Source organism: Coffea arabica, chromosome 11e (assembly GCF_036785885.1).
Source record: "Coffea arabica cultivar ET-39 chromosome 11e, Coffea Arabica ET-39 HiFi, whole genome shotgun sequence".
Classification (NCBI taxonomy): Eukaryota; Viridiplantae; Streptophyta; class Magnoliopsida; order Gentianales; family Rubiaceae; genus Coffea; species Coffea arabica.
Window position 1 is genome coordinate 44,870,064 of NC_092331.1, and position 24,717 is coordinate 44,894,780.

A 24,717-nucleotide genomic window follows, 5' to 3' on the forward strand; every position below is an offset into this window, starting at 1 on the left:
AGCTTGGCATTCGCAAGTTAATTACCCCAGATCTGGCTGTCTATTTCTGCCTCCACTGGTGACTTTTACGGAACTCTAACTGACGTCAACAGGCAATAGCAAGCATGGATAGCAGATATCGTTTTGGTGTTAACTATTTCTTGGTTGAAGGCGTATACGTATTGCAGCGGTGGCTAGAGTATATCTCTCAAGCAGCAAACAGAAACTCATAGAATTTGACTAAGCTCGATAGTTTGTTCTCTTTCTCCTCTCTGGGTTTCACAACAACGGATAGATTTGAGTGGGTTTGGTTACCGTGTCAATACGGAGGTAATAAAGTTGTTGGGTGAGAATTGAATAAAACACGGTGGGTCCATCTACCACGTGAACCCTGACTCCAGCACCACTTTTGTCTTAATTTGATGGGTACAACTTAGCTTTTGCTTGTGAACACCAAATGCAAAAAAAGACGTGTCCAAACAAGGATTTGAAATTAAATTTTGCACACTAAATTAAGCAATACAAATTAACCAATCCAAACGTATCCAATGAATAAAATAATAATAATCGTGATTAGCGCATGTAAGAAGTGTTATTATATGTTTATTAGGGTTGCTGAAATGGTTTTTATACATGCTAGTAGCTGTGGTCTCTCATGTGTGTTGTCGTTTTTGGATCCTTTTCTGTGTTGGTTGGGTCCTTTTCTGTGTTGGGTCCTTTTCTTTATTTTGTTGGTTGATGATTATCGCCTAAATGGTTGGCAGGTAATAGTAATCTATTTTCAATTAGGGTTCACTACGGAGGCGAATTCATTGATTTGCCAACCAAAAAATATGTTGGGGGGCAAGTCAAGATTGTTGACTATTGTAATCCAGATATGTGGTAAATTTGTACTTTAGATAGGATAGCAGAAAAGTTAGGTTTTCCTGAGTTTACTGCAAGTTACTATTACTTAAGACTGGGGATGACGATGGAAGATGGGTTAATTTATGTTATGTGTGAAGATGTTGCTCAAGATTTGGCCAGAAATGGAGTAAAATATTGGATGGTTGATGTATTTGTTGTGCACCTTAAGCTGTACTCCATTAGTGGTTGTGAACCTGATCCATATAAGGGAAATACGGATGACGTTGCAAAAAACCAACAAAGGTCTCCTAGTGTAGAAGAAGTAGTGTTGACAAATATTCCAGCTAGTCAAACTCAAGCTGAGGGTGAAGTTGTTGACAGAGATACTACTGATTTTGGAGCTGATGGGCATAAGAATGTAGCAGATCCATGTCTAGCGACCTTGCGTTGTACTGAAGAAATAGCGGAAACAAACTTGGACCTACAGAATAAAGGGACATGTGATCATGAAAGTGTAGCTGAATTAGGAGGGGAGAATATAGCTTCATTTGGCAATTCAAGAAAGGAAAAAATAGTTAAGGTGATAGTGGCAAGCAAAAAAACACCAACCAAAACAGCAAGTAAAAGAGCACCAACCAAAATAGCAAGTAAAAGAACACCAACCACAGCAACAACTAGGAAGCAAGGGACAAAGAAGAGAAGCAACAAAAACACATGTGCTGAAAATAAGGAGGAATCAAATAAAGATGATGGGTTTATTGATAGTGATTATCAATTTAGTGATGAGGAGCATGTAGTGCAACAAGTCAGACAAAGAAAAGCTGAGTGGGACAAAATTGCGAGGAACAGTGGATCCACTAAGGGGACAAGTAGTCAACCTGAAACGGTGGGAGCTGAATTTGATAAAGATGCTACGGAATCAGAAGATTTTGACAGTGCCTGCGATTCAGAAGAAGAGAAAATGTAGCTAGGGAAAAGGGTCAAGTATCCAAGGTTCAATCTTAATACGGACATGCAAGACCCCAAATTTTAGGTTGGTTAGACATTTATTTCAAAAAACCTGTTCATCAAGGCATGTAAGAGCCATGGGGTGACTCATGGAAGAAAAATAAAGTTCAGCAAAAATGATACCAGGAGAGTTACAGCATATTGCAATAACTGCAGTTGGAAAGTTTTCACTGCAATTATGCCTGACAAAATGACATTTCAAGTGAAAAGCATGCGAGTTGAATGCACATGTGGGAGAACCTTCGATCATGGACTTGTAAACTCTACATTTCTAGTTGAGAGATACCAAAAGGAGATCTCCCTTATTCCTGATATGAAGGTAAGTAATCTGAAAGGTAAGGTGAAAAATGACATGAATGTTAACATCTCTAGATGGCAAACATATAGTGTGACGCCCCCGCTTCTCCCAAGGGCGAACTCTAGGGTATCGGCGGGACGCCTGCCTAACTCGCGCCAGGACTCGAAATTTCAAAACAATAAAAACTAGATAAACCAAAGGCATACTATTCACAATATATTCAACTCCAAAAGAGTTCTATTTACATCCCAAAAAGTAGCTATTCAGAACACTATATTACCTTATGATAATGACCAAAACCAGAAAATATACCCGAAGAAGAGTCCTTATACAGATCACTAAAATAAGGATAAACATCTTAACGGTTCAACTATTACAAACAAACCTAACTATACTAGTGAATGTGCCAAGAAATCTTCCGCGTCGGCCCCTGCTAAGGAAAAAAAAGGGAAATGGGTAAACTATATGTTTAGTAAGTAAACAGGGGTAAAATCGTAAATTACAAATTCAAATAAACATATAAATCCAAATATTTCACATCAATACAGAAGTGTAACATCACAATGGTAGGATACGGGTTGGCTCCAAAGCCAAGTCGTTTGCCATGTGTGACCTCCTGCCGACACTCCGTCAACCACAAATAAGGTCCGTAGAACTCCACTTGTACTCTCACCTAACACCTTATCACCCTCACTGGCCAGTCATTTCACAAACTTGTTCGAGCGAACGAAACGAAATTGAACTTGCTTCGCAAGATCGGTTCACAAACTTGGTTCACAACTTGAACCTACAAACTTGGTTCACAACTCGAACCTACAAACTTGGTGGCCTCAAGACTAGGTTGGAGCTCGAATAGTCCATTTAGGTCTTGAAATCGGGTCCCACAAAAGTCACCCCGAACTACAAGTTCAACGGGTTCAACACCAAAATAATTTATGTATACACATCTCATAAAGGTACACAAGTGCAAATTAGGGTTTAGGTCGAGTGTGATGAAGTACACCCTCGCCTAAGCACCCTTACATTCATCTCGAAACACATAAGCAACGTATACAAACAAATAACCTGAGTACTTACACAAAAAGCAAGTACAACAAAATGTGAAGATCACGTCACGTATCCCAACTAGTAGGCCCCACTGGCACCGTCTAACTCACCACCATCTGAAATAGAAGATTGCATCACAATATATCACAAATGGCTACTAGAATGCATAAATCAAGCAAAACGGTAAAATTGGCACACGCAAGTGCAGAAACGGCATACGGAAACGGAAATGGCAGCATAACCGTTTTGGTGTCAAAAATTGTTTCGAACACAATCGAAACTACGAGTGTCGGATCAAAGTGCATGAGGTACCGTTGTGAAGTTAAGAGGAAGGGCTACAATTTTCATTAAGACACCTTAATCTAGATCTGAATGGAAGCAGGTCGAAATTATGGGAAACAGTACCAGAAATTTGCATTTAGGGTGACGGACAGGGTTTGTTTACTGGACCATAACTCACAGCTCACAAACCCAAATCAATAAATTCCAAAGGGGTTGGAAAGCTATGTCATAATGCTAAAACTTTTATGTTCTGGACAAAACCTGGATCAATACAGAGCATAGGGAAAAAATGGTCCAAAATTCCTGTCAGAACTGTCCAAATTCACAGGCAGTTCTGACAACTGATCTTGGTTTGATCATAACTGAAGCTACGGAACTCGGATTTGGATGCACACTATACCGTTTCGAAACTAAGACCAAGATCTACATTTCTTATGAAGGAACCAACACCCAGTTCGTACGTTATCAGGATGAACTGAGCATGGTCAGAGGCCAAATCAAGAAACATCACCAAATTCACAGTTTTGCATAACTATTAGTGTTTTGGTCATAACTCAGGCTAAACAGATCCGATTGACCTGAAATTTTGCAAACACAACAAGCACTTAAGAAGCTACAACTTTCATGTTTTGAGAAACTTCTGAATCAGCATGTAACATAAAAAAAAACAGAGCTCAAGTTCGGAATTGTGGACTGCCCTGTTTCCAGTTTTGCCGGTTTCGCGCGCCGCAACCGCACAGTCCGTTTTTATGGTTCTTATACAAGCTTTCTAGCCAAACTCATACCAAATAAACACACACATACCAGCTTCTAATTGCTCCACAAAAGACCCAAAATTTCTTTCCCAATTTAATCCCAAAACTTACCAAGCACTAACCATAATAAAGATTCTAATCTCCCCAACTCTAGCTACTTCAAAACTTAACCCATTAAACCCTAACAATCCAAGTTTTAACTAACCCAAACTAACTTCCCCTTAATCTAGGGTTTCATAACTAAACTGGATTTGTTTAGGATTCATCCATACAAGTAAAATTAACACATCAAGAATTCCATTTACAAGCCAATTACTCAACCAAACCAACTAAGGAAAGTATAAAGCAAGAAGCCCTAATTTTTCCATAATCTTAACCGAAATTTGGGCAGCAATAAATCACTGAAATTAACCATCAAATTACTCAATAATCACTACATAAACCACACAAGTTCACAATCATAACAAAACATCACTTTCATGACTTCAAAGCTTAATCACTAATTTTTAACTTCCAAGAGAGAGATATTTTACCTTCAAGAAAGCTTTGTAGGTGAAGAATCTACCACAATCAAGTGCCAAAGTTGTTTCCTCCAACTCCAAGATCAAGATGGAAACTAGAAGATGAAGAACTTTGAAGAACTTTTCCTTTCTCTCTTACTCTTGCTCTCGGCCCTCTATCTCTCTCACCCTTTGGTTTTATTTTGTTTTGCTTCTTATGATTATCTTGCCCATCCTATGATATATAAGCTTGGTCAAAGTCTTGGAAGATATTTTTTACTTCCACCAATCACACAAAAATTGGAATTTGCTCCTTAGCCCCTTACACCTTCACTTTGCATTTGATCAATTCTTGCCCTTAAACATTTGAAAAGCTTTCAATTTACCCCATAGGTCTTAAACTTAATCTAGTCCAAAACATGTAATCACACTTAATTACTTCACTAATCACTTTCCTATCTTAATCACCTATACTTAAACATACTTTATCCCACATTAGAGCAATTAAACAACAACCTTTTTGTCAAAGGCAAAATTAGGGTTTTAACCCCAACTTAGGACTTCTAATCGATTATAACACTAGAGGTTTTGCACATTTAGGGTTTTTAACCTTTTTAAACCTACTTAACCTTGATAAAAGAAATCTATTCCTATACTTACCTGTACCAAAACACACAGTAAAATACCAAACATGCAATACAACCCAAACTTATGAATAATACAAAACTAGGGTTTCAATCCTAACCCAAATTAGAGTTTTCTAATTAGCCCTAAAGCCCAGTTTTACTGCACAAATCATGAATATCACCTAATATCAAATTTAGGAACTGACTTGGGTCTCACAACCTCCCCCACTTAGAACAATTTCATCCTCGAAATTAATGCCTTTGTTTGTGAACCATAAATACAGGGTTTACAAAGGAAAAGGCGTGGCACCTAGGTCCATTAAACACTTGCGGTGCGCCGAAAATAGAGAGCGTACCTTCGATGCCCGCCGAAGGGTCAGTCACCTCCTGTTGACCCATTGCATATACTCTGCCTGGTCCTTTGGGTCGATTTTCCCCTACATTTGACGGCTTAGCTGTGGTCCCTTCAGTCGGTGGCTTAAGTCTCTCTTTTTGCATCTTAGGGCAGTGGGCAATCAGATATTTCGTACTACCACATTTAAAACATTTTCGTACCGAACTATTTTTCCAGCAATTCTCATCAGTGTGATTGCCCCCACAGAAATCACAGGTCGGCTTAGTTCCTAATGTTGACCCTCTATGCTGGCCACTCCTCTGGAACCTTTTCCATACCTGACCTTTTTCCACATTATCTCGTGGACCACCAGTTCCTCGACCTATCTTAGAGGGTGGCTCGTTTCTCGAGCTCTATCCTTTGTGAAGTTGCTCAAGATAGGTGGCCTTCTTTTCCGGTCATGGAAGGCTTTGACTTGTCCCCTGGCGGTCTCAACTCGCTGAGCCTTTTCTAGGGTTTGGCTAAATGTGTCCAACTGTGCGGCCGCTAGTGCTTCCTGGATCTCCACATTTAAACCTTGAACGAAGCGGCGGATTCGTTTTGCTCCGTTAGCACCAGATCCGGGGCAAAGCGGGAGAGTTTTGTAAACTGGGTTTCATACTCCGCCACACTAGATGCCCCTTGACGTAGGCGAATAAAATCATCTTCCCGTTTCTCTTGCACAATGGGCGGCAGATATTTTTCATTAAATTCCCGTGTAAAATTAACCCATGTTCAGGGGGTCTGTTCTCGCTCCCACTTGGCTTTAATCACATTCCACCAAGCTCAAGCAGCCCCCTCAAACTGAAAAACAGCAAAAGATATCTATCGTTCCTCCGAATACCCAAGTGCGGCAAATATATCCATCATACGGTCCATCCAACCCTCTGTTAGGTCAGGATTAGGTCCACCTATAAACTTGGGAGGTACAAATTTTTGGAACCGTTCTAATACACGGTCCTCTCCCTCGTGATTGTCTGGATTATTTTCAGGGTTTCCTGTAGTATTCCCATGACCCTGACCCTATTGCTCAACCATACGTTCTAACAGGTCAGCCATCCTGGATGGCTGTAACTACCTGATCTGGCTCGTTCTCATTTCCTCCTTCGGGGTCTCTTCCTCGCCCTCTACCTCTACCACCGGAGTCCATTTCGGTTCAAAAGTCTATAAATTGAAACATAACGTGTACTTATTATTCAAGTCATGAAAGAAATAAATAACACAAAACTTATGCACAAAAGACACGCAAAAGATAAGTTCAAAAGATTATGCTCAAATATATACATATATTTACAAAGTCACACCAAAAGATATACGAATTATCCGACATCCGGTCGGTACAAAACCCTTTGTTTACATAAGTACTCCGGTTCCAAAAATGTGGTCAACTACCAGATAACAAGAGAAACCAGGCATACTGGTTATAACAAAACAAGCATGTCAGATAGTCAAAAGGAAATCCTAATAACGGCCCTATGCGCCTCCCCTAGGGCCCCAATTCCCAACGGAACCTAAAGTGTCCACCTCGTCCATCCGCTCTGGGCCGGTAGCTCGTGGTGGTACCTCCGCGGCCACATCTAATAAGACCTCACAGTCTAGCATGATACCCCGAGCCCTCTCCCTCAGCTGCCCCTTCAAAGCGAAAAGGTGCTGGTGTGTGTCATGAAACTGACGATGAAGAGCGTCCGTCCTCTCCACCTCAACTCGGAGGCTCTGCTCCAACTCCCCAATACGCCTAGCCTGCCCGTGGCTAATCTCTCTAGCCTCCTCCAGCTGTCTAACCAAGCGATCGGCCACCTTCCCCAGGTAACGTCGCTCGTCATCCACCGCCAGGACGACCTCGTTGGGGTAGCCGTACGTATGGCGACACTCGCAGGATCGGTGCGGCATCCGACGAAAGGGTGAATATAAAATATAAGGCTCCCCAGGCCTCCTCTGATATCGGATCTCCCGCCTACGCAATACTCGGTTCACCGAGCCCCCCGCACTCGGAGGTCTCGGTCCCGGTCCCGATCCTACGCCACTGGGTCCCGCACCACTAGAATTGCCCGAATCCATACTTACAAATATTAATTCGTTAGTTCACCGGCATTTCAGTTTAAAATATATCATTCATTTTAAAAGAATCAAATATGCCTAGTGCCTATCGCGTATGTCCCAATTGCCCAAGTTCTCTAATCTAGGCGCTCTGATACCACCTGTGACATTCCCGCTTCTTCCAAGGGCGAACCCTAGGGTATCGGCGGGACGCCTGCCTATTTCGCGCCAGGATTCAAAATTTTAAAACAATAAAAACTAGATAAACCAAAGGCATACTATTCACAATATATTCAACTTCAAAAGAGTTCTATTTACATCCTCAAAAGTAGCTATTCAGACCACTATATTACCTTATGATAATGATCAAAATCAAAAAATATACCCGAAAAAGGGTCCTTATACAGATCACTAAAATAAGGATAAACATCTTAACTGTCCAACTATTACAAACAAACCTAACTATACCAGTGAATGTGCCAAGGAGTCCCCCGCGTCGGCCCCTGCTAAGGAAAACAAAGGGAAAGGGGTAAGCTATATACTTAGTAAGTAAACAGGGGTAAAATCATAAATTGCACATTCAAATAAACATATAAATCCAAATATTTCACATCAATACAGAAGTGTAAGATCACAATGGTAGGATACGGGTTGGCTCCAAAGTCAAGTCGTTTGCCATGTGTGGCCTCTTGCCGACACTCCGTCGACCACAAATAAGGTCCGTAGAACTCCACTTATACTCCCACCTAACACCTTATCATCCTCACTGGCCAGTCACCTCACAAACTTGTTCGAGCGAACGAAATGAAATTGAACTTGCTTCGCAAGCTCGGTTCACAAACTTGGTTCACAACTTGAACCTATAAACTTGGTTCACAACTCGAACCTACAAACTTGGTGGCCTCAAGACTAGGTTGGACTAGTTTCGACCAAGCCCCGGCCGACTCGAATAGTCCATCTAGGTCTTAAGATCGGGTCCCACAAAAGTCACCCCGAACTACCAACTCAAGGGGTTCAATACCAAAATAATTCATGTATACACATCTCATAAAGCTACACAAGTGCAAATTAGGGTTTAGGTCGAGTGTGATGAAGTACACCCTCGCCTAAGCACCCTTACATTCATCTCGAAACACATAAGCAACGTATACAAACAAATAACCTGAGTACTTACACAAAAAGCAAGTATAGCAAAATGTGAAGATCACGCCACGTATCCCAACTAGTAGGCCCCACTGGCACCGTCTAACTCACCACCGTCTGAAATAGAAGATTGCATCACAATATATCACAAACGGCTACTAGAATGCATAAATCAAGCAAAACGGCAAAATTGGCACACGCAAGTGCGGAAGCGGCATACGGAAACGGAAATGGCAGCATAACCGTTTTGGTGTCAAAAACTGTTTCGAACACAATTGAAGCTACGAGTGTCGGACCAAAGTATATGAGGTACTGTTGCGAAGCTAAGAGGAAGGGCTACAATTTTCATGAAGACACCTTAATCTAAATCTGAATGGAAGCAGGTCGAAATTATGGGAAACAGTACCACAAATTTGCATTTAGGGTGACGGACAGGGTTTGTTTACTGGACCATAACTCACAGCTCATAAATCCAAATCAAGAAATTCCAAAGGCGTTGGAAAGCTATGTCATAATGCTAAAACCTTTATGTTCTAGATAAAACCTGAATCAATACAGAGCATGGGGAAAAATGGGTCCAAATTTCCTGTCAGAACTGTCCAAATTCACAGGCAGTTCTAACAACTGATCTTGGTTTAATCATAACTGAAGCTACGGAACTCGGATTTGGATGCACTTTATACTATTTTGAAGCTAAGACCAAGATCTACATTTCTTATGAAGGAATCAACACCTAGTTCGCACGTTATCAGGACGAACTGAGCATGGTCAGAGGCCAAATCAAGAAACGTCACCAAATCCACAGTTTTGCATAACTATTAGTGTTTTGGTCATAACTCAGGCTACACAGATCCGATTGACCTGAAATTTTGTAAACACAACAAGAACTTAAGAATCTACAACTTTCATGTTTTGAGAAACTTCTGAATCAGCACACAACATAAAGAAAAATAGAGCTCAAGTTCGGATTTGTGGACTGCCCTGTTTCCAGTTTTGCCGGTTTCGTGCGCCGCAACCGCACAGTCCGTTTCTTTGGTTCTTATACAAGCTTTCTAGCCAAACTCATACCAAATAAACACACACATACCAGCTTCTAATTGCTCCACAAAAGACCCAAAATTCCTTTCCCAATTTAATCCCAAAACTTACCAAGCACTAACCATAATAAAGATTCTAATCTCCCCAACTCTAGCTACTTCAAAACTTAACCCATTAAACCCTAACAATCCAAGTTTTAACTAACCCAAACTAACTTCCCCTTAACCTAGGGTTTCATAACTAAACTGGATTTGGTTAGGATTCATCCATACAAGTGAAATTAACACATCAAGAATTCCATTTACAAGCCAATTACTCAACCAAACCAACTAAGGAAAGTATAAAGCAAGAAGCCCTAATTTTTCCATAATCTTAACCGAAATTTGGGCAGCAATAAATCACTGAAATTAACCATCAAATTACTCAATAATCACTACATAAACCACACAAGTTCACAATCATAACAAAACATCACTTTCATGACTTCAAAGTTTAATCACTAATTTTTAACTTCCAAGAGAGAGATGTTTTACCTTCAAGAAAGCTTTGTAGGTGAAGAATCTACCACAATCAAGTGCCAAAGTTGTTTTCTCCAACTCCAAGATCAAGATGGAAGCTAGAAGAAGAAGAACTTTGAAGAATTTTTTCTTTCTTTCTTGCTCTTGCTCTCGGCCCTCTATCTCTCTCTCTCTTTGGTTTTATTTTGTTTTGTTTCTTATGATTATCTTGCCCATCCTATGATATATAAGCTTGGTCAAAGCCTTGGAAGATATTTTCTACTTCCACCAATCACACAAAAATTGGAATTTGCTCCTTAACCCCTTACACCTTCACTTTGCATTTGATCAACTCTTGCCCTTAAACATTTGAAAAGCTTTCAATTTACTCCATAGGTCTTAAACTTAATCTAGTCAAAAACATGTAATCACACTTAATTATTTCACTAATCACTTTCCTATCTTAATCACCTATACTTACACATACTTTATCCCACATAAGAGCAATTAAACAACAACCTTTTTGTCAAAGGCAAAATTAGGGTTTTAACCCCAACTTAGGACTTCTAATCGATTATAACACTAGAGGTTTTGCTCATTTAGGATTTTTAACCTTTTTAAACTTACTTAACCTTGATAAAAGAAATCTATTCCTATACTTACCTGTACCAAAACACATACTAAAATACCAAACATGTAATACAACCCAAACTTATGAATAATACGAAACTAGGGTTTCAATCCTAACCCAAATTAGAGTTTTCTAATTAGCCCTAAAGCCTAATTTTACCGTACAAATCATGAATATCACCTAATATCAAATTTAGGAACTGACTAGGACAAAGAAAAAGGTAGAGAAACTCATTGAAGGAGACTATGCAGATCAATATAATAAGCTGTGGAACTACTGTAGAGAGGTCAAAAGGGCAAACCTCGGATCAAATGTGTTCATGACTGTAACTAAAGATGATGAGGGAGAGGATAGGTTTGAGAGATTATATATGTGTCTTTCAGCATGCAAGAAAGGTTTTCTAACTAGTTGTAGGCCTATTATTGGATTAGATGGTTGTCATTTAAGAGGTCCCCATAAAGGTGTTTTACTTGCAGCAGTGGGAATCGACCCAAATGATCAGTTATATCCTATTGCATTTGCTGTGGGTAAAGTTGAAAATAAGCTTACTTGGAAGTGGTTTGTAACTGAATTGGTGACTGACCTTGACATAAAGGATGAGGGTAAATGAACCTTTATGACTGATAAGCAGAAGGTGAACTACTAAGCTGATTTTTATATGGCTATATGTTTTGTCCATTTTTAATGCAAAGCTGTCTTTTAATATATCTGTTATGCTTTATTCTTGAAGGGGATGATCCAAGCTTTGCACGAGATTCTTCCAGATGTGGAGCATAGAATGTGTGTACGACACATGTACAACAATTTCAAGAAACAGCATAGTGGATTGGCACTAAAGGATAGAATTTGGTCGCTTGCAAGAGCACCCTACAAGAATTTATTTGTTGCATTGATGGAGGCTTTAAGGGAATTCAATGAAAGGGCCTTTAAATGGTTAGTTGATAATACAACACTTCAACATTGGATTAGAGCATACTTCCACATTTCTCCTAAGTGTGTCATCCTGTTAAACAACCTCTGTGAGAGTTTTAATTCTAGCATTTTAGAAGCACGAGAGAGGCCCATACTTGGCATGTTAGAAACTATTAGGCTATATTTAATGACTAGAATGGAGACCAAGAGGGAGTGGATGAGAAAGTATAGTGGAAGTGTGTGCCCAAAAATTTTAAAGAAACTTGAAAAAGTAAAAAATGCAGCAAGTAGTTGTATAGCTACACCCTCGGGTGACTGGTTTTATGAGGGAAGGTGCATGTATGGGGATAGATACTCTGTTAATTTGGCTAGTAGGACATGTAGTTGTAGGAGGTGGAAACTTAATGGCATTCCTTGCTCCCATGCAATGAGTGCTATTGCATTGACAAAGGAACCTCCAGAGAGTTTTGTGCATGAATGTTACTCCAAGGAGGCATATATGAGGGCGTATGAGCCTATCATATATCCTCTTAATGGTGAGCACTTATGGAAAGATCTGAAAAAGGGGCCTGTACTACCCCCCGAGCATATCAAGCTTCTAGGTAGGCCAAAGAAAGTTCGAAGGAGAGAGCCTGATGAGCCCCCAACTACAACAAGTAGTCGAGGGCAACTTAAAAAGCTGTCTAGAGCTAGGTTGATGGAGTATAAATGCTGAAAGTGCAAAAAATTAGGCCGCAACAGCAAAAAGTGTCCAGAAAATGCAGATGCAGCAAATGGCAATAGAAGAGCAGCAGCAAGTACACACCATGTCATTGTTAATCCACCTAAGCAGGAAGCTACACAACAAAGAGATGTTGCAAACACATATGAGGCAGCAAGTGGTCCACATATGGCAACATGTGGTCAACATGAGATAGCAAGTGGTCCAAGAAATGAAGAGCTTCAGCCACAACAACAAGAGAGTGTATACCAGCCTCAATTTTCTACTATTGGTACAGACGCAAGTACTTGTTTCAAAACTGAACCAATGGATGAAACAAGTGCCTGCTTGACTGATGAGGTTCTGCTTGATCTCATTAATCAAATACCTGGTCAACCAGCAAGTAGTCAGCCATCTAATCAACCACCCAGAGCCGAGATGGCCCCTGTCCAGTTCACACTCTCTCTCTTTGTACCAATTCAGTTTGTAGATTTATTGGGTTATTAACTAATGTTAGTTGCTTTTTCCTTACTTCTTGATCATGGTTAGGGTAAGAAAGTGAAGTACAGATGTGGGGTATGTCGAAAATTCGGACACACTCGAAGTAATTGTGACTCTACACTGGCTGTTCTTTATAGAGGGCCCCTTATGAACCACGTGGTTTGGCTGTAAGTTCTATTTGTTGCCTAACCATTAAACTTCACATTTTTTATTTTATCCAGTGGTCTTTTTCTCATTGTTGATTTTTTTTTTTTTATGTTCAGAGACATAAGAATGCAAAAGCTGCTACTACAACAAAGACCACTACTGCTGCAAAGAAGGCTTGAATGATTCTGCTAAAAGAAGCTACTGCTGCATAATCAGAGCTCTCATATCCTTTTGTGTAGTTCACTTTTTGGTTTTTGGAAACAATTAGTGTCTTTTAACTAGGATTGATCTCAGAAGACTTTGCTCAACTTTTGACTTGTATTTTATGAAAGACATGGACAAATGAGAAGTAATTGTTGGTGGGTAATTATGTGACCTGTTTTGCTGGTTCAGTTTTTGTTATTACAGCAATGGAATTGATCTCAGGAGACTATGTTCAACTTTTGACTTGTATTTTATGAAAGACATGGACAAATGGGAAGTCAATGTTGGGTAATTATGTGACCTGTTTTGCTAGTTCAGTTTTGTTGGGAATTACGTGACCTGTTCTATGAGCAATTTTTACTAAAGCAGGAATCAACATTACATTGTCTAAAGTGCTATTTTAGTTTGATTGGAGAATGTTTCAATTTAATTAGTCGATGCATTTGGACAACACATGCAACATTGCAAACTCTGAAGTATTTTGCAGATTGCTAAACAAAGCATTATATTCCAATGCTACTTTAACAATATATTCATAACCATACAACTAACAATTATCTAAATCCCTTGCATTATCTTTATAAATTACCTAATAGCTACTACGCCAGAGGCCCCTAATTCACAACCCAGACAAACATATGCAACCAGTGCCAAATTACTCTTTCCAAAGCCATTGATAGGCTACTACGCCAGAGGCCCCTAATTCACAACCCAGACAAACATATGCAACTAGAGCCAAATTACTCTTTCGAAAGCCATTGATAGATTACAGTAACAATGGCCATGAATTGCATCAGATTCATTCTGCGCTCTTTTTGTTTTCTTTTCTCCACATCAATCTCCAAATCTTTCACCTTCTTTGTTAACCTCCGTGTGTGCCTCACCAGTTTATCGCATCTCTCACAGCCGCTTGTTTCATGCCACTTGAAGTACCCACAGCCACCTCCGCCATTAGTATGCTGGTCATGGAGAACGGAGCTCAGATTCTCCAAAAAAGGAAAACAAAATATTCTGAAGCAAAGACTTACTTCACAATAGGCACATCCATAGAAATTCTTTCCTGGGTTCTCAGCTGTCCACGAAGTCTTCACTGTGGCTGGTATACCGCAGCTACAGTTTGGTGGTTCTCCCATGGCAACTTCAAAGAAATTTAGGGATTTGAAGTGCTTTGAAGGAAGAAAGATACTAATCCTCTACATTTTGGTCAAGATCTGAGTGACTTGCCCTTTTTGTCCCTCAAAAGTTGGTCACGTGATGTTCCCATGACTGGGTCCGTCAAGAATTCACACGGAAAAGCTAACAGGGACCAAAATTGATCTTTTTTGTTTGTAATAGACTAAAAATGCTGTTTTTCGTTGTCAAGAACTAAATTTTCACATCGTTAATATGTGAGAGATGATTTGTGCAATTTTTCCTTTTACTTATATACTAATTTGAATTAAGTTCGAATTGAATTTAAAGTTTATGACGTGTCCAAATTTGATTTGAATAATTTAATTTGAGTCGAGTATGAGTCGGATTTAAAATCTATCAAAGTGTTAAAATTTAATTTGATTAGTTCGCCAATCAATTTAATTTAATTAGTTGGCCAATCAAATTCAAACGGGTTTTTACTGAATCAATTTGGTTCATTTTTTCAAACCCATCGATCATAACAAAGTATTTAGTTGAATTTATCAGTTAAAAAAAAAAAGCATCCAACAGTTGAAAATTGTCATCAAGTACTAACTAATGATCCAATGGGTCAAATTAGACAGCGCAAAATATTAAATACAGTCGGACCCGAAATTCAAACCAGAGATTTCACCAGAGGCAAATGGACACAGCCACGTGCCATAATTTTTGAGTGTAAAGTTTCAAGGTTGCTCAGCAGAAAGCCGCACCATAGGTGATTCAATAGCTCTTATAAGAGGCCCATTTTTACTCTTCCCTACAAACTCGAGAGATTTCTTATGATGAAGCATGCTCATCTTCTCTTCACTAAAGAATTGCTTTTTTTTTTGGTAAGAAACTAAAGAATTGTTGTATGCAGAAAAGGCTGGAGTATAATGGCCCAGAGAATAGTTCCCGTCTCTTAACATATCTTTTTACAGTTTCATTCTTTCCAGAATTGATACTTGCACAAAAATAGATGCTAGCAAATAGCTGTTTGATCAGAAAATTGAACATGCATGTCTATCAACAGTCACTAATCAGCTATTACACTATCACTCAGGTTTGGTCTGATCAAACAAAAAGAGAAATTCTGCTGCAACAGCAAATAAAACCAAAACGATGCATAGAACATACAACTCCAGATCTTGTAAGATACGTTTCTAGCACAATAATAAACAAAAGCACAAGTTTTTCTATATCATATCGGTCCAATTGATAAGATACATTTCTAGCTTTACAAGGCACTTCTGTTCTGCAATCAAATAACACTGAAGGGGTAATTTTGGCTTCAACATATCAATCCCCATGGATAGTGTACCTTTCCCACTTCTTTGTTGGATCATATATCTACAAAAAGATGAACAAAGCATGAATTATTCAAAGCTCACAGTACAGCCAGGCATGAAATATGGAAACATTTCTAACATTTACCGCGCTGCCAAGATGAGTTAACCAGTACTGAACACCAAAATAAGTTGCAAGATACTTGTATTATAGAAGTATACCGCGACCTGCGCATGCGCGCTCCTAGACACACAAACACAACACACACATACAGAGAGAGAGAGAGAGAGAGAGAGAGAGAGAGAGAGAGAGAGAGAGAGAGAGAGAGAGAGAGAGAACCTCCCAACGTGAAGCAGGAAAAATGTGCTTATTCTTCTCATACCAGTGCCTTTCAACAACTTTCCCAGCATGTGACTGTTAGAAAAGTAGAAAATCAGTTTGGGACCAAATGACAAAAAGTATGCCAAATCACACGTAACAGAATGTCTAGTCAATAAACCAATGGTCCCAAGAAAAGAATTATGAAAGTATGTAACTGAAAAGGTACTTATTTCTGTCGAAGTATGTCATGAGCTTTAAAAGTTGATTTAAATTGATGGTTTAAACAAATATAGGTTTGGAATGGTAAGTGCACAGCTTTGTTTCTGGACAAAAAATAATTGAGAGGAATTGTCCAATAACTCCAGTATCCCCCAAAGATAATGTGCAAGATTGTTATAAATTGCCAGACAAACCTTCATGCAAAAATTGTAAATAGAAGACCACTTTGAAAATAAAGTACTTATTTCCTAGTCTATGAATCCTTACCTCATCCTTCTCTATTGTTGCGTCAGCTATTGTCCTCACATCCTCATGCACATCAAAGTGGAAAAGCTACAGATGTTTGACAAGCCAGAAAAGTTTCAATCAGAAACTAGCAGAAAGTAAATAACGTAGAGCAATAAATATTCCCCCTTAACATGCAAGCAAATTAATGAATGCAAGAAACTCAGAAAATGAAAAGAAATGAAAACAACCATGAGCCACATGTCCAAATATGACATCTTTTACAGAGATAAAGAGAGACAGTGATGATAAGAAAAGCTGTGCTACTTAAATGCACCATCATGACACTGGTATGGGCTTAACCTAATGAAGAAACCGAGTTTCCATAAAGGGGAATGCCTCTAAAGTTAAATAAATAAATAAATAAATAAACAAACAAGTAACAATCATTATTCTAAATTGCAAACCAATAATAAGTTTTAAACCAATTTCATCAAAACTTGGTAGAGACAGGAGGTACTTATTGTGCAACAATCAGAAAATATATCATAAAATGGTAAACTGAAAGATTTAGCAAATAACAAGTAAATATTATATGCCTGCCTGCTCTTTTAGTCTACTAAAGGTTATAGTGGATAATCACATTTACCAACAGACACACTTGGAACGCATTACAAACTCAAAGAAACAGAGTATTACCGGTCCACTCTTTCCCCTAGCTTTGTTAACAATCAGCTCATAGAAACTGTGTTGCTGAAAGGACGAACAGACGGATAATCAGAAAAATAGTTTTAACTCCGCTGAATATAACAGAAAACTCAAACATTGGTGACAGCTTCAATCATACATGAGGAATGATAAGATCTTCTTTCACATATAGCAGATTATCCACTGATGTTGTCCGGACCTCTCGAAACTCTGGTGCAAGTTGCTGTTGTACAGCTCGAAGGAACTCCCCTATTGAATCTCCTTTCCGAACCTGAAATAAATATCAAAGGAAAGGAATATAATTGAATGAAAATAAAGAAAACCTTTCATAAAAGGAAAAGGAAAGATATAGACATCTAGAGGAAAGCAGCAGAGACACATATGAAACACACCTATTTAATGATTATTAATTACCTGGATAACCCGTCTATGGCCTGTCCCATCCCAGTAGCTGTAAGTAATTTCAAGGGGTTCATCTGAAATTACAAAGGGAAAATTATTAGTCTGGATAATTTCATACGTGTGATTACTGTATGACATTAGAATCAAAGACTTACTTTTAATACGTTCTTGTTCAACAAGCCACTGCTTCCGTAGCCTTTCACGCTCAGCTTGCTCCTCTGCCTCTCTCTCACTGAAAGAGTGTGCTTCAATATCCAACGGACAAGCATAAGAAGGAAATCAAATAGTGAAGGGATGTTAAGCAGAGAAGTAGAGATGCCACACCTATCAGGCAAAAAACTAGTTTCAACAGTTGGATCCTTCCCGAATTTCCAACATCCAAGCCTTTCTGATTCTTTCCTTCCAACTGAGGAATAAAATAAACAAGTATGTCACTACGCAAATACAGCAAATACAAGACCTGCAAATACCCTAACACTGTAAATCAAGTCTTCAAAACCTAGAACATGAAAAAAGTCCCCACCAGCCACCATTCTCACCCAAAAAAAAATTGAAAAATAACTCAGGCGGTATCCCTGATCCTTGAGTAACTATGAAACTTGAAGTGGCCCGTGACCCATAGATTTTGTAAACAACTACAAGTTCTTGAAAAGTCACATCCACAGGAGCCTTTAGTAGCAATTGCTTGATCCAATGTGCAAAAGCTAACAAAAGAAAGGATGAAATTTAACTTGTATGACAAGCCAAAAAAAGTGCTTCATCAAGGTTAAGCACCACTATGAGAATTATTTCTGCTCTCATAGCCCTACTATACATTTCAAGGCCAGACGAATCCCCACTCATGGAATCTTCTCCACTTATTACGAGTTCCAAATTCCAATTCTATGGGATACTGCTATCTTTAGAAATGTTGAACATAGGGTGCAAGTGGACGGAGCACAAGCAATTAAAGAGGGTGATATATGGTAAAGTATGACCAAAATGCAAAAGAGTACCTCTGCACAACTCAATTTGTATCTGCAAGAATGGCTAGATGTGCTTAAATAAGATATATATTGCTTAAATACTGCTATTTCTAGGTAAATAATTCTAAAAAGCATCAAATCTTTGTCAGTCTGGCAAATGATGAAGCAAGTTAAACAGTTGTTTAAGGTTAAAGCTCTGGGTAATGGACTCTGGAATTGGCACATGGCCAGTGATTCTTCCCATAAGCTGTATGGAGACTCTGCATCTTACTTATAGTGTTATCCAATTACAATGTAAGTTTTTGACAGCATAGCAGTAAGTAATCACTTCCCAAGGCATAATTAGTAATCAATTCCCAAGGCATTTGTGTGCTGCAAAATAGCAAAAAGAAAAAGATTTCCACTCAATAAGTCTTCTAAGACCACCGTTCAGTAAGCCTAAAATATCCCCTCCCAAAACAATCAACAGAAAACAGAGAAGGGTCGATAAGACCTAAATGATCTACACCCTTACAAGCCAAAAGTCACTAAACCTACCAAATCCACTAAGTATGACCTAATCTTCACTCACAACAACAAACATTAGTTTGGTTCATATGTTAACAATCTACAGTTCAGCAGAGACAGCGCCAGAATTGGAATATTTTGCCCCAAAAACCAGAGATGCCTCTGTCTAGTGAATCCCACCTTGTACTGCTAAAAGGTATCAACCCTTAAAGTGCAACTGCTGAATAAATCATATAAAAAACAGGTTTCAAGCAATCAAATAAGCCTACCGTTTTCTACATCTTCATCTGTGTTGGAATTCTCAATATCATCACAAAAGGATAACCGAGGGTCCACCTTCACTTTTCTCTTCTTAAGCTTCTGTAGCTGAAGTTCCTCCTCCCTAAAATACAAGGAAAGAACACAACACGTTCAGTATAACTTGTATAATAAGGTGCTTTAATTTCAAAATATTCTCATTCTGTGAAAATGAAACACAGTTATAAATGAATTTCACCCACTCTTGTTGCAACTTCTGAAGCTTCTCTTTTTCTTCCTCTTCAATCTTACTCCTAATATTAACCCTCTGCATGAATACAAACACAATTTTACAACATGAAATTGTTCAAGACTGGAAAAAAACTAACACTTGATATCCAGGTCATATTTACCTTCTCAACATATTCTTCCCTACTCACCAACCCAACAGTTTCCTTCTTAAATGCTGTCTCGAGTATCTATACAGCAAAAACATATATTTTCATTAAAGGTTAAGTATATTTTTCTGCACAAAAAAAAAAGAGTCTAAAAGTTGAACCATGGATTTGTTCATAAAATTGGGCCAACCTCAGAGGTGCTGGAGCCAAATTGGAGGAGGCCAGGTTGGCCTTTAGAGGAAGCACTCTTGTTCTTCAGCTCTTGAATCTTTCGCCTCTCCGCTTCTCTTTGCTTCTCAAGCCTTCGGATTCTCACAGCATCTTGGGCAGTGCCCACATACCCATCTCCCATACCCGACATTTTCTTCTGTCTTCCCAAACTCCTTTATCAAGATTCAATCTGCCCTTCGATTACTGCCCTGCAAATGTTCTGCAAAAACTGACCAACTCAAAGGTCTGCATTTGCACATCGTAATTAATCCAAAAAAAAGGAAGATCCCTTTCATAATCGAATTAGTCATTTAACCCTAATAAATTAAATACAACAACCAGAAATTGCTATAATCAACATTTAAACTGTTATCTAATGCATGTGCCGAGGTCGATTTCTCAACAAAAATAACGTTTCCTAATGCAACTAGCTATCTTTTTTTGTTACTGCATAAATATGGTAGAAAGAAATTACGGTTTTGAAACATACTATCAAACTAAACCTAGAAGTTATAATGAAAAATCCCAATCAGATAATCTCGTAAAATCTTCAAATCTTCAGCAAAATCTGTGAGCTGGTAAATAACCGAAAGGCAACTAAGTTACCTTGCTATTAAAAACCCTAAATTTGCAGTGTCTGAATAGAAGAGAAGAGGCTTGATTTTCTGGTGAAAGAAGGAAAATCCAAATCTTCAGAGACTGAAAAATACCAATAAAGCAAACCCTAGAACGTTAAAAATGAAAAATTCCAACCAGAAAATCTCAAAATCTGTGAATTGATAAACAACCAAAAGGGAACTAGGGGAAGTTACCTCTTGTTAGCTAATTTGCAATGTCTGGAAGAGGTTGATTTTTTGTGAAGGAAAGAACATAGTGGGATAGGACTTACTTTGTGATCCGATTTGTTATTTGACCCGGTTGGGATCCGAGCTGTTGGAGAGTGCAATTGGATTTGGAACTTTTAGGCCCAGCCCAAGACTTCACCCATCATTCTGGTCCATTTAGAATTGTAATTCATTTTTTGAATTATTGACCAAACATACAATTGTAGAGGCTAATTCCTTTGTTTACATAATCTACATAAGTAATAAAAGAGTGAAGAATTCCGATGTTCCGCGCGTGATTTCGTCGTCCTCATATGACCCTTTCCTCCTTTGTTTAGCATATTGCACGGGTTCCTCTTCCTTTTCTTTTTTCTAACCCTAAGTCAGAGCCACCTCTCATGTCCCATCACTCTTCTTCAAACTTCCTCTTCTTTCCCTCTCCTTTTCTCTCACTTTCCCTATACCTATCCCTCTATTGCTCCAGTTCCTCCTCCCCTTACTCTATCAAAAGTTTTTAAAAACCTTTCTATATGTCTCAACTTTTTCCCCTTCTTTTCTATCTTCTCCTTTTATCTACATAAGTAATAAAAGAGCGAAGAGTTTTGTCGTTTCATGCATGATTTCGTCGTTCTCACGCGACCCCTTCCTCCTTTGTTTAGCGCATTGCACAGGTTCCTCTTCCTTTTCTTTTTTCTAACCCTAAGTCAGAGCCATCCCTCATCTCCTCTTCATTTTTTTTTTCTAAACCTTAGTCAGAGCAGCCTCTCATCTCCCACCACTCTTCCTCAAATTTCCTCTTCCTTCTCTCTCCCTATCCCTCTACTGCTCCCTTTCCTCCTCCCCTTACTCTATCAAAAGATTTTAAAAACCTTTCTATCTGTCTCATTTTTTTCCCCTTCTTTTCAGTCTTCTCCTTTTAATAAAGTAAAACCCATAAAGCAAACAAATTTCAGCTAGTTCCTTTGGAAATAATCATATCTCAAATTTTGTAGGAATCTTTCAAGATTATGAAAGCAGTTGAAACTACTAAAGGCTACTATTAGGCTACAAGTTCATTTTCTTTTCTCTTTTTTTTTTCTTAATTTTGTGGTTGTTTTTGGCTGTTTGGTTTGTTAATAGCCAGCTGTGTATCCTTTAGTTCTTTATTTTGTTTCTTTTTCCCCTTATCTGAGGATTATAATTTTTTTTTGTATTTTTTTCCTTTTCTACATAAGTAATACAAGAGCAAAGAGTTTCGTTGTTCCGCGCATGACTTCATTGTCCTCACGTGACCCCTTCCTCCTTTGTTTAGCACATTGCGCGGGTTTCTCTTCCTTTTCTTTTTTCTAACCCTAAGTCAGAACCGCCTCTCATCTCCTCATTCTTTTATTTGTTCTAACCCTAAGTCAGAGCTGCCTCTCATCTCCCGCCGCTCTTCCTCAAACTTCCTCTTCCTTGCCTCCCCTTTCCTCTCCCTATCCCTCTACTGCTCCCATTCCTCCTCCTCTTACTATATCAGAAGATTTTAAAAACCTTTCTATCTGTCTCATCTTTTTCCCCTTCTTTTCAGTCTTCTCCTTTTAGTAATGTAAAACCTATAAAGCAAACAATTTTCAGCTATTTCCTTTGGAAATAATCATATCTCAAATTTTGCAGGAATCCTTCAAAGTTATGAGAGCAGTTGAAACTACTGAAAGCTGCTATTAGGCTACAAGTTAATTTCTTTTCTCTTTTTGTTTTCCTAATTTTGTGGCCATTTGGTTTGTTAATAGCCATCTGTGTATCGTTTAATTCTTTATTTTGTTTCTTTTTCCCCTTACCTAAGGATTATAATTTTTTTGTATTTCTTTCCTTTTACTCCATCTTTTAATTTCTCGTGTCTGATAGGATTTTCGTCATGGTCCTCGTCTTCTTTACAGCTCCAGTATTTTTATGTCTTCGTTAATAGGTGTAAATAGTAAGTTCTTGTTTACCTTTTTCCACTGTTTGTTCTTTTTTAATTACGAAAGTCTAAGTTATAGTTTTGTTTGTTTATTGATTAATATCCTAGATAAAGAAGGGTCCGGTCAAAATATTGACATTAGTCTATGCAAAAGCAATTGCATGTGTTCTACTTTTAATAACACATGCTCATTAAATATTCACTGATTGGAATTTAGTTGCAACTTTTCTCGTGTAAATTTTTATTTTCGGATGAGATTTCTTTATGTGACTAAAATGAATAAACTACAAACTTAAAGTAGTCACAATACAAAATTTTCTTGTGTAAAGTTTAGATTAACTTGTTTCTTTTCCTTGTCCTTTTTTTTTTAATTTTAGTTGGAATTGCTAGATCCATAGGATTGTTTGTTGTTAGGGAAATGATGTTTTAATTGTTCAAATGAATTTCTAAAGCAGATAAGAGCTGGGCCTTGATCATCGATAGCTGACAATTTCTATTACTACTACTAGTGACTTGTAACAGACTCATGGTTTCTTTATGTAACGCGGTCAATTATCTACTGGTAAGATGATATTGCAAGGGAAATTGTTATAGCAGAAAAGGCTTATGCAAGTCTTTTAGAAACATTTTGATAATGTTATGGAGGGATTACAGTCCAATTCTGTATCTGCAACGTGTTTTAAAGAATTGCGAGGTCAACAATAAAATATCTGCTTGTGGTATTATGAAATTCAATCTTCTTACCTTTTTGTGCTTAATGTATTACCTATTAAAGGTGTAAATAAGTTGTGTTTTTCCAAAAATGACATAATTCTTTTGCAATTACAGATTTGTTAACATTGATAGTGTGGATTGGTAGCGAAACATCAGGGACAGAATAATTCTTAATCTTATCCTGTTAATGGAAACTCCTTTGTCTTCAACATCTTAGGTTATAAAAACTATTCTGGAATAAAAACTATTGGTATTGTCATATTTGCACATGAATTTGATCACTGCAAAAACAAATTGTAATATTAGTTTATGTAGAAGATTTAGTTTGTTTGTTGCTTCTTAATAGGCACCCTAGAGTTCTTATGCTCATGATATTATATCTCTTACTGTAAATACAAGAAATTTGTCTCTAGAGGAACTGATCAATAACTTTGTTGAAGATAAGAACTATATCAGAGCAGACTGATAGAGAAGATTAGTTCTGCATGCAACAGGATTATTTATGAGAACCGCCCAGGCAAATCTTTGATCCGTTCTCTTTGCTAGGAGCAAATGGAGGCAGCACTTTTCATGGATGAAAAGGAGAGCTCTTTGGTGATGTGGTAGACTAAATGGTGCAAGAATTAGTATTGAGGAAAGCTAAATGGTTATCTGCAACAGGGTCACCTTAGTCAAGCATATGTCCATTACACAGAAGGCCAATATCTACTGCCTAATGACAATCATCAAATTTGCAAATCATTTTGTACTTTAAATTATTATAGTCTTTAAAATAATATATGTGTTGCATACTCCATTTTCCACTTTCAACAATTAAGTTAAATAAACTTATAATTCAACTTTCTATTACATTTATTTGGGCATGCTAAGCACCATTTCCACCGCATGTTGCGCGGTTTATTCCTTCTAGTTGCTGAAAAAAATCGCACCAACGTTGATCTGACAGGAGATATTCCACAAATATGCTGGTCATGCTCATTATGCATGACATGATAGGAATTTTTTTAAAAAAATGTTAGACTACCAATTGAATTTTTTTTTAAAATACAAAAAATTGAAGGTTGCCGGTCTGTCAGCCTGATAACTTGTTGGGTATTTTTTTT

At 38.2% G+C, this 24,717-nt stretch overlaps 1 protein-coding gene and 2 long non-coding RNA genes across 6 annotated transcripts; 1 reads left to right on the forward strand and 2 right to left on the reverse strand.

Annotated features, from left to right (window-relative positions):
- Nucleotides 1-14,001: 14,001 nt before the first annotated feature.
- On the reverse strand, nt 14,002-14,711 carry LOC113719142 (uncharacterized). Its single transcript, XR_011825759.1, has 2 exons — nt 14,553-14,711; nt 14,002-14,483 (listed from the first exon to the last, which is right to left on the reverse strand). It is a non-coding gene; the product is annotated as an uncharacterized lncRNA (long non-coding RNA).
- Nucleotides 14,712-15,656: 945 nt separating this feature from the next.
- Nucleotides 15,657-21,111, reverse strand: LOC113719637 (protein XAP5 CIRCADIAN TIMEKEEPER). 3 transcript variants are annotated; one of them, XM_027244887.2, is made up of 14 exons: nt 20,968-21,085; nt 20,762-20,854; nt 20,136-20,375; nt 19,961-20,026; nt 19,811-19,875; nt 19,580-19,692; nt 18,163-18,244; nt 17,994-18,070; nt 17,851-17,912; nt 17,576-17,707; nt 17,428-17,481; nt 16,771-16,836; nt 16,303-16,377; nt 15,657-16,026 (listed from the first exon to the last, which is right to left on the reverse strand). In XM_027244887.2, the coding sequence occupies exons 3-14, from the start codon at nt 20,304-20,306 to the stop codon at nt 15,976-15,978; spliced, it is 1,014 nt and encodes a 337-aa protein (XP_027100688.1). In that variant the 5' UTR covers nt 20,307-20,375; nt 20,762-20,854; nt 20,968-21,085; the 3' UTR covers nt 15,657-15,975. The 3 variants fall into 3 exon arrangements, with proteins under 3 accessions (XP_027100688.1, XP_027100689.1, XP_027100690.1); XM_027244888.2 differs by having other exon boundaries at nt 20,762-20,820; nt 20,968-21,022; XM_027244889.2 differs by lacking the exon at nt 20,762-20,854 and having other exon boundaries at nt 20,968-21,111.
- A 34-nt stretch (nt 21,112-21,145) lies between these two features.
- On the forward strand, nt 21,146-24,465 carry LOC140021534 (uncharacterized). 2 transcript variants are annotated; one of them, XR_011825372.1, is made up of 2 exons: nt 21,146-22,672; nt 24,109-24,465. It is a non-coding gene; the product is annotated as an uncharacterized lncRNA (long non-coding RNA). The 2 variants fall into 2 exon arrangements; XR_011825371.1 differs by having other exon boundaries at nt 24,161-24,465.
- Nucleotides 24,466-24,717: the final 252 nt, after the last annotated feature.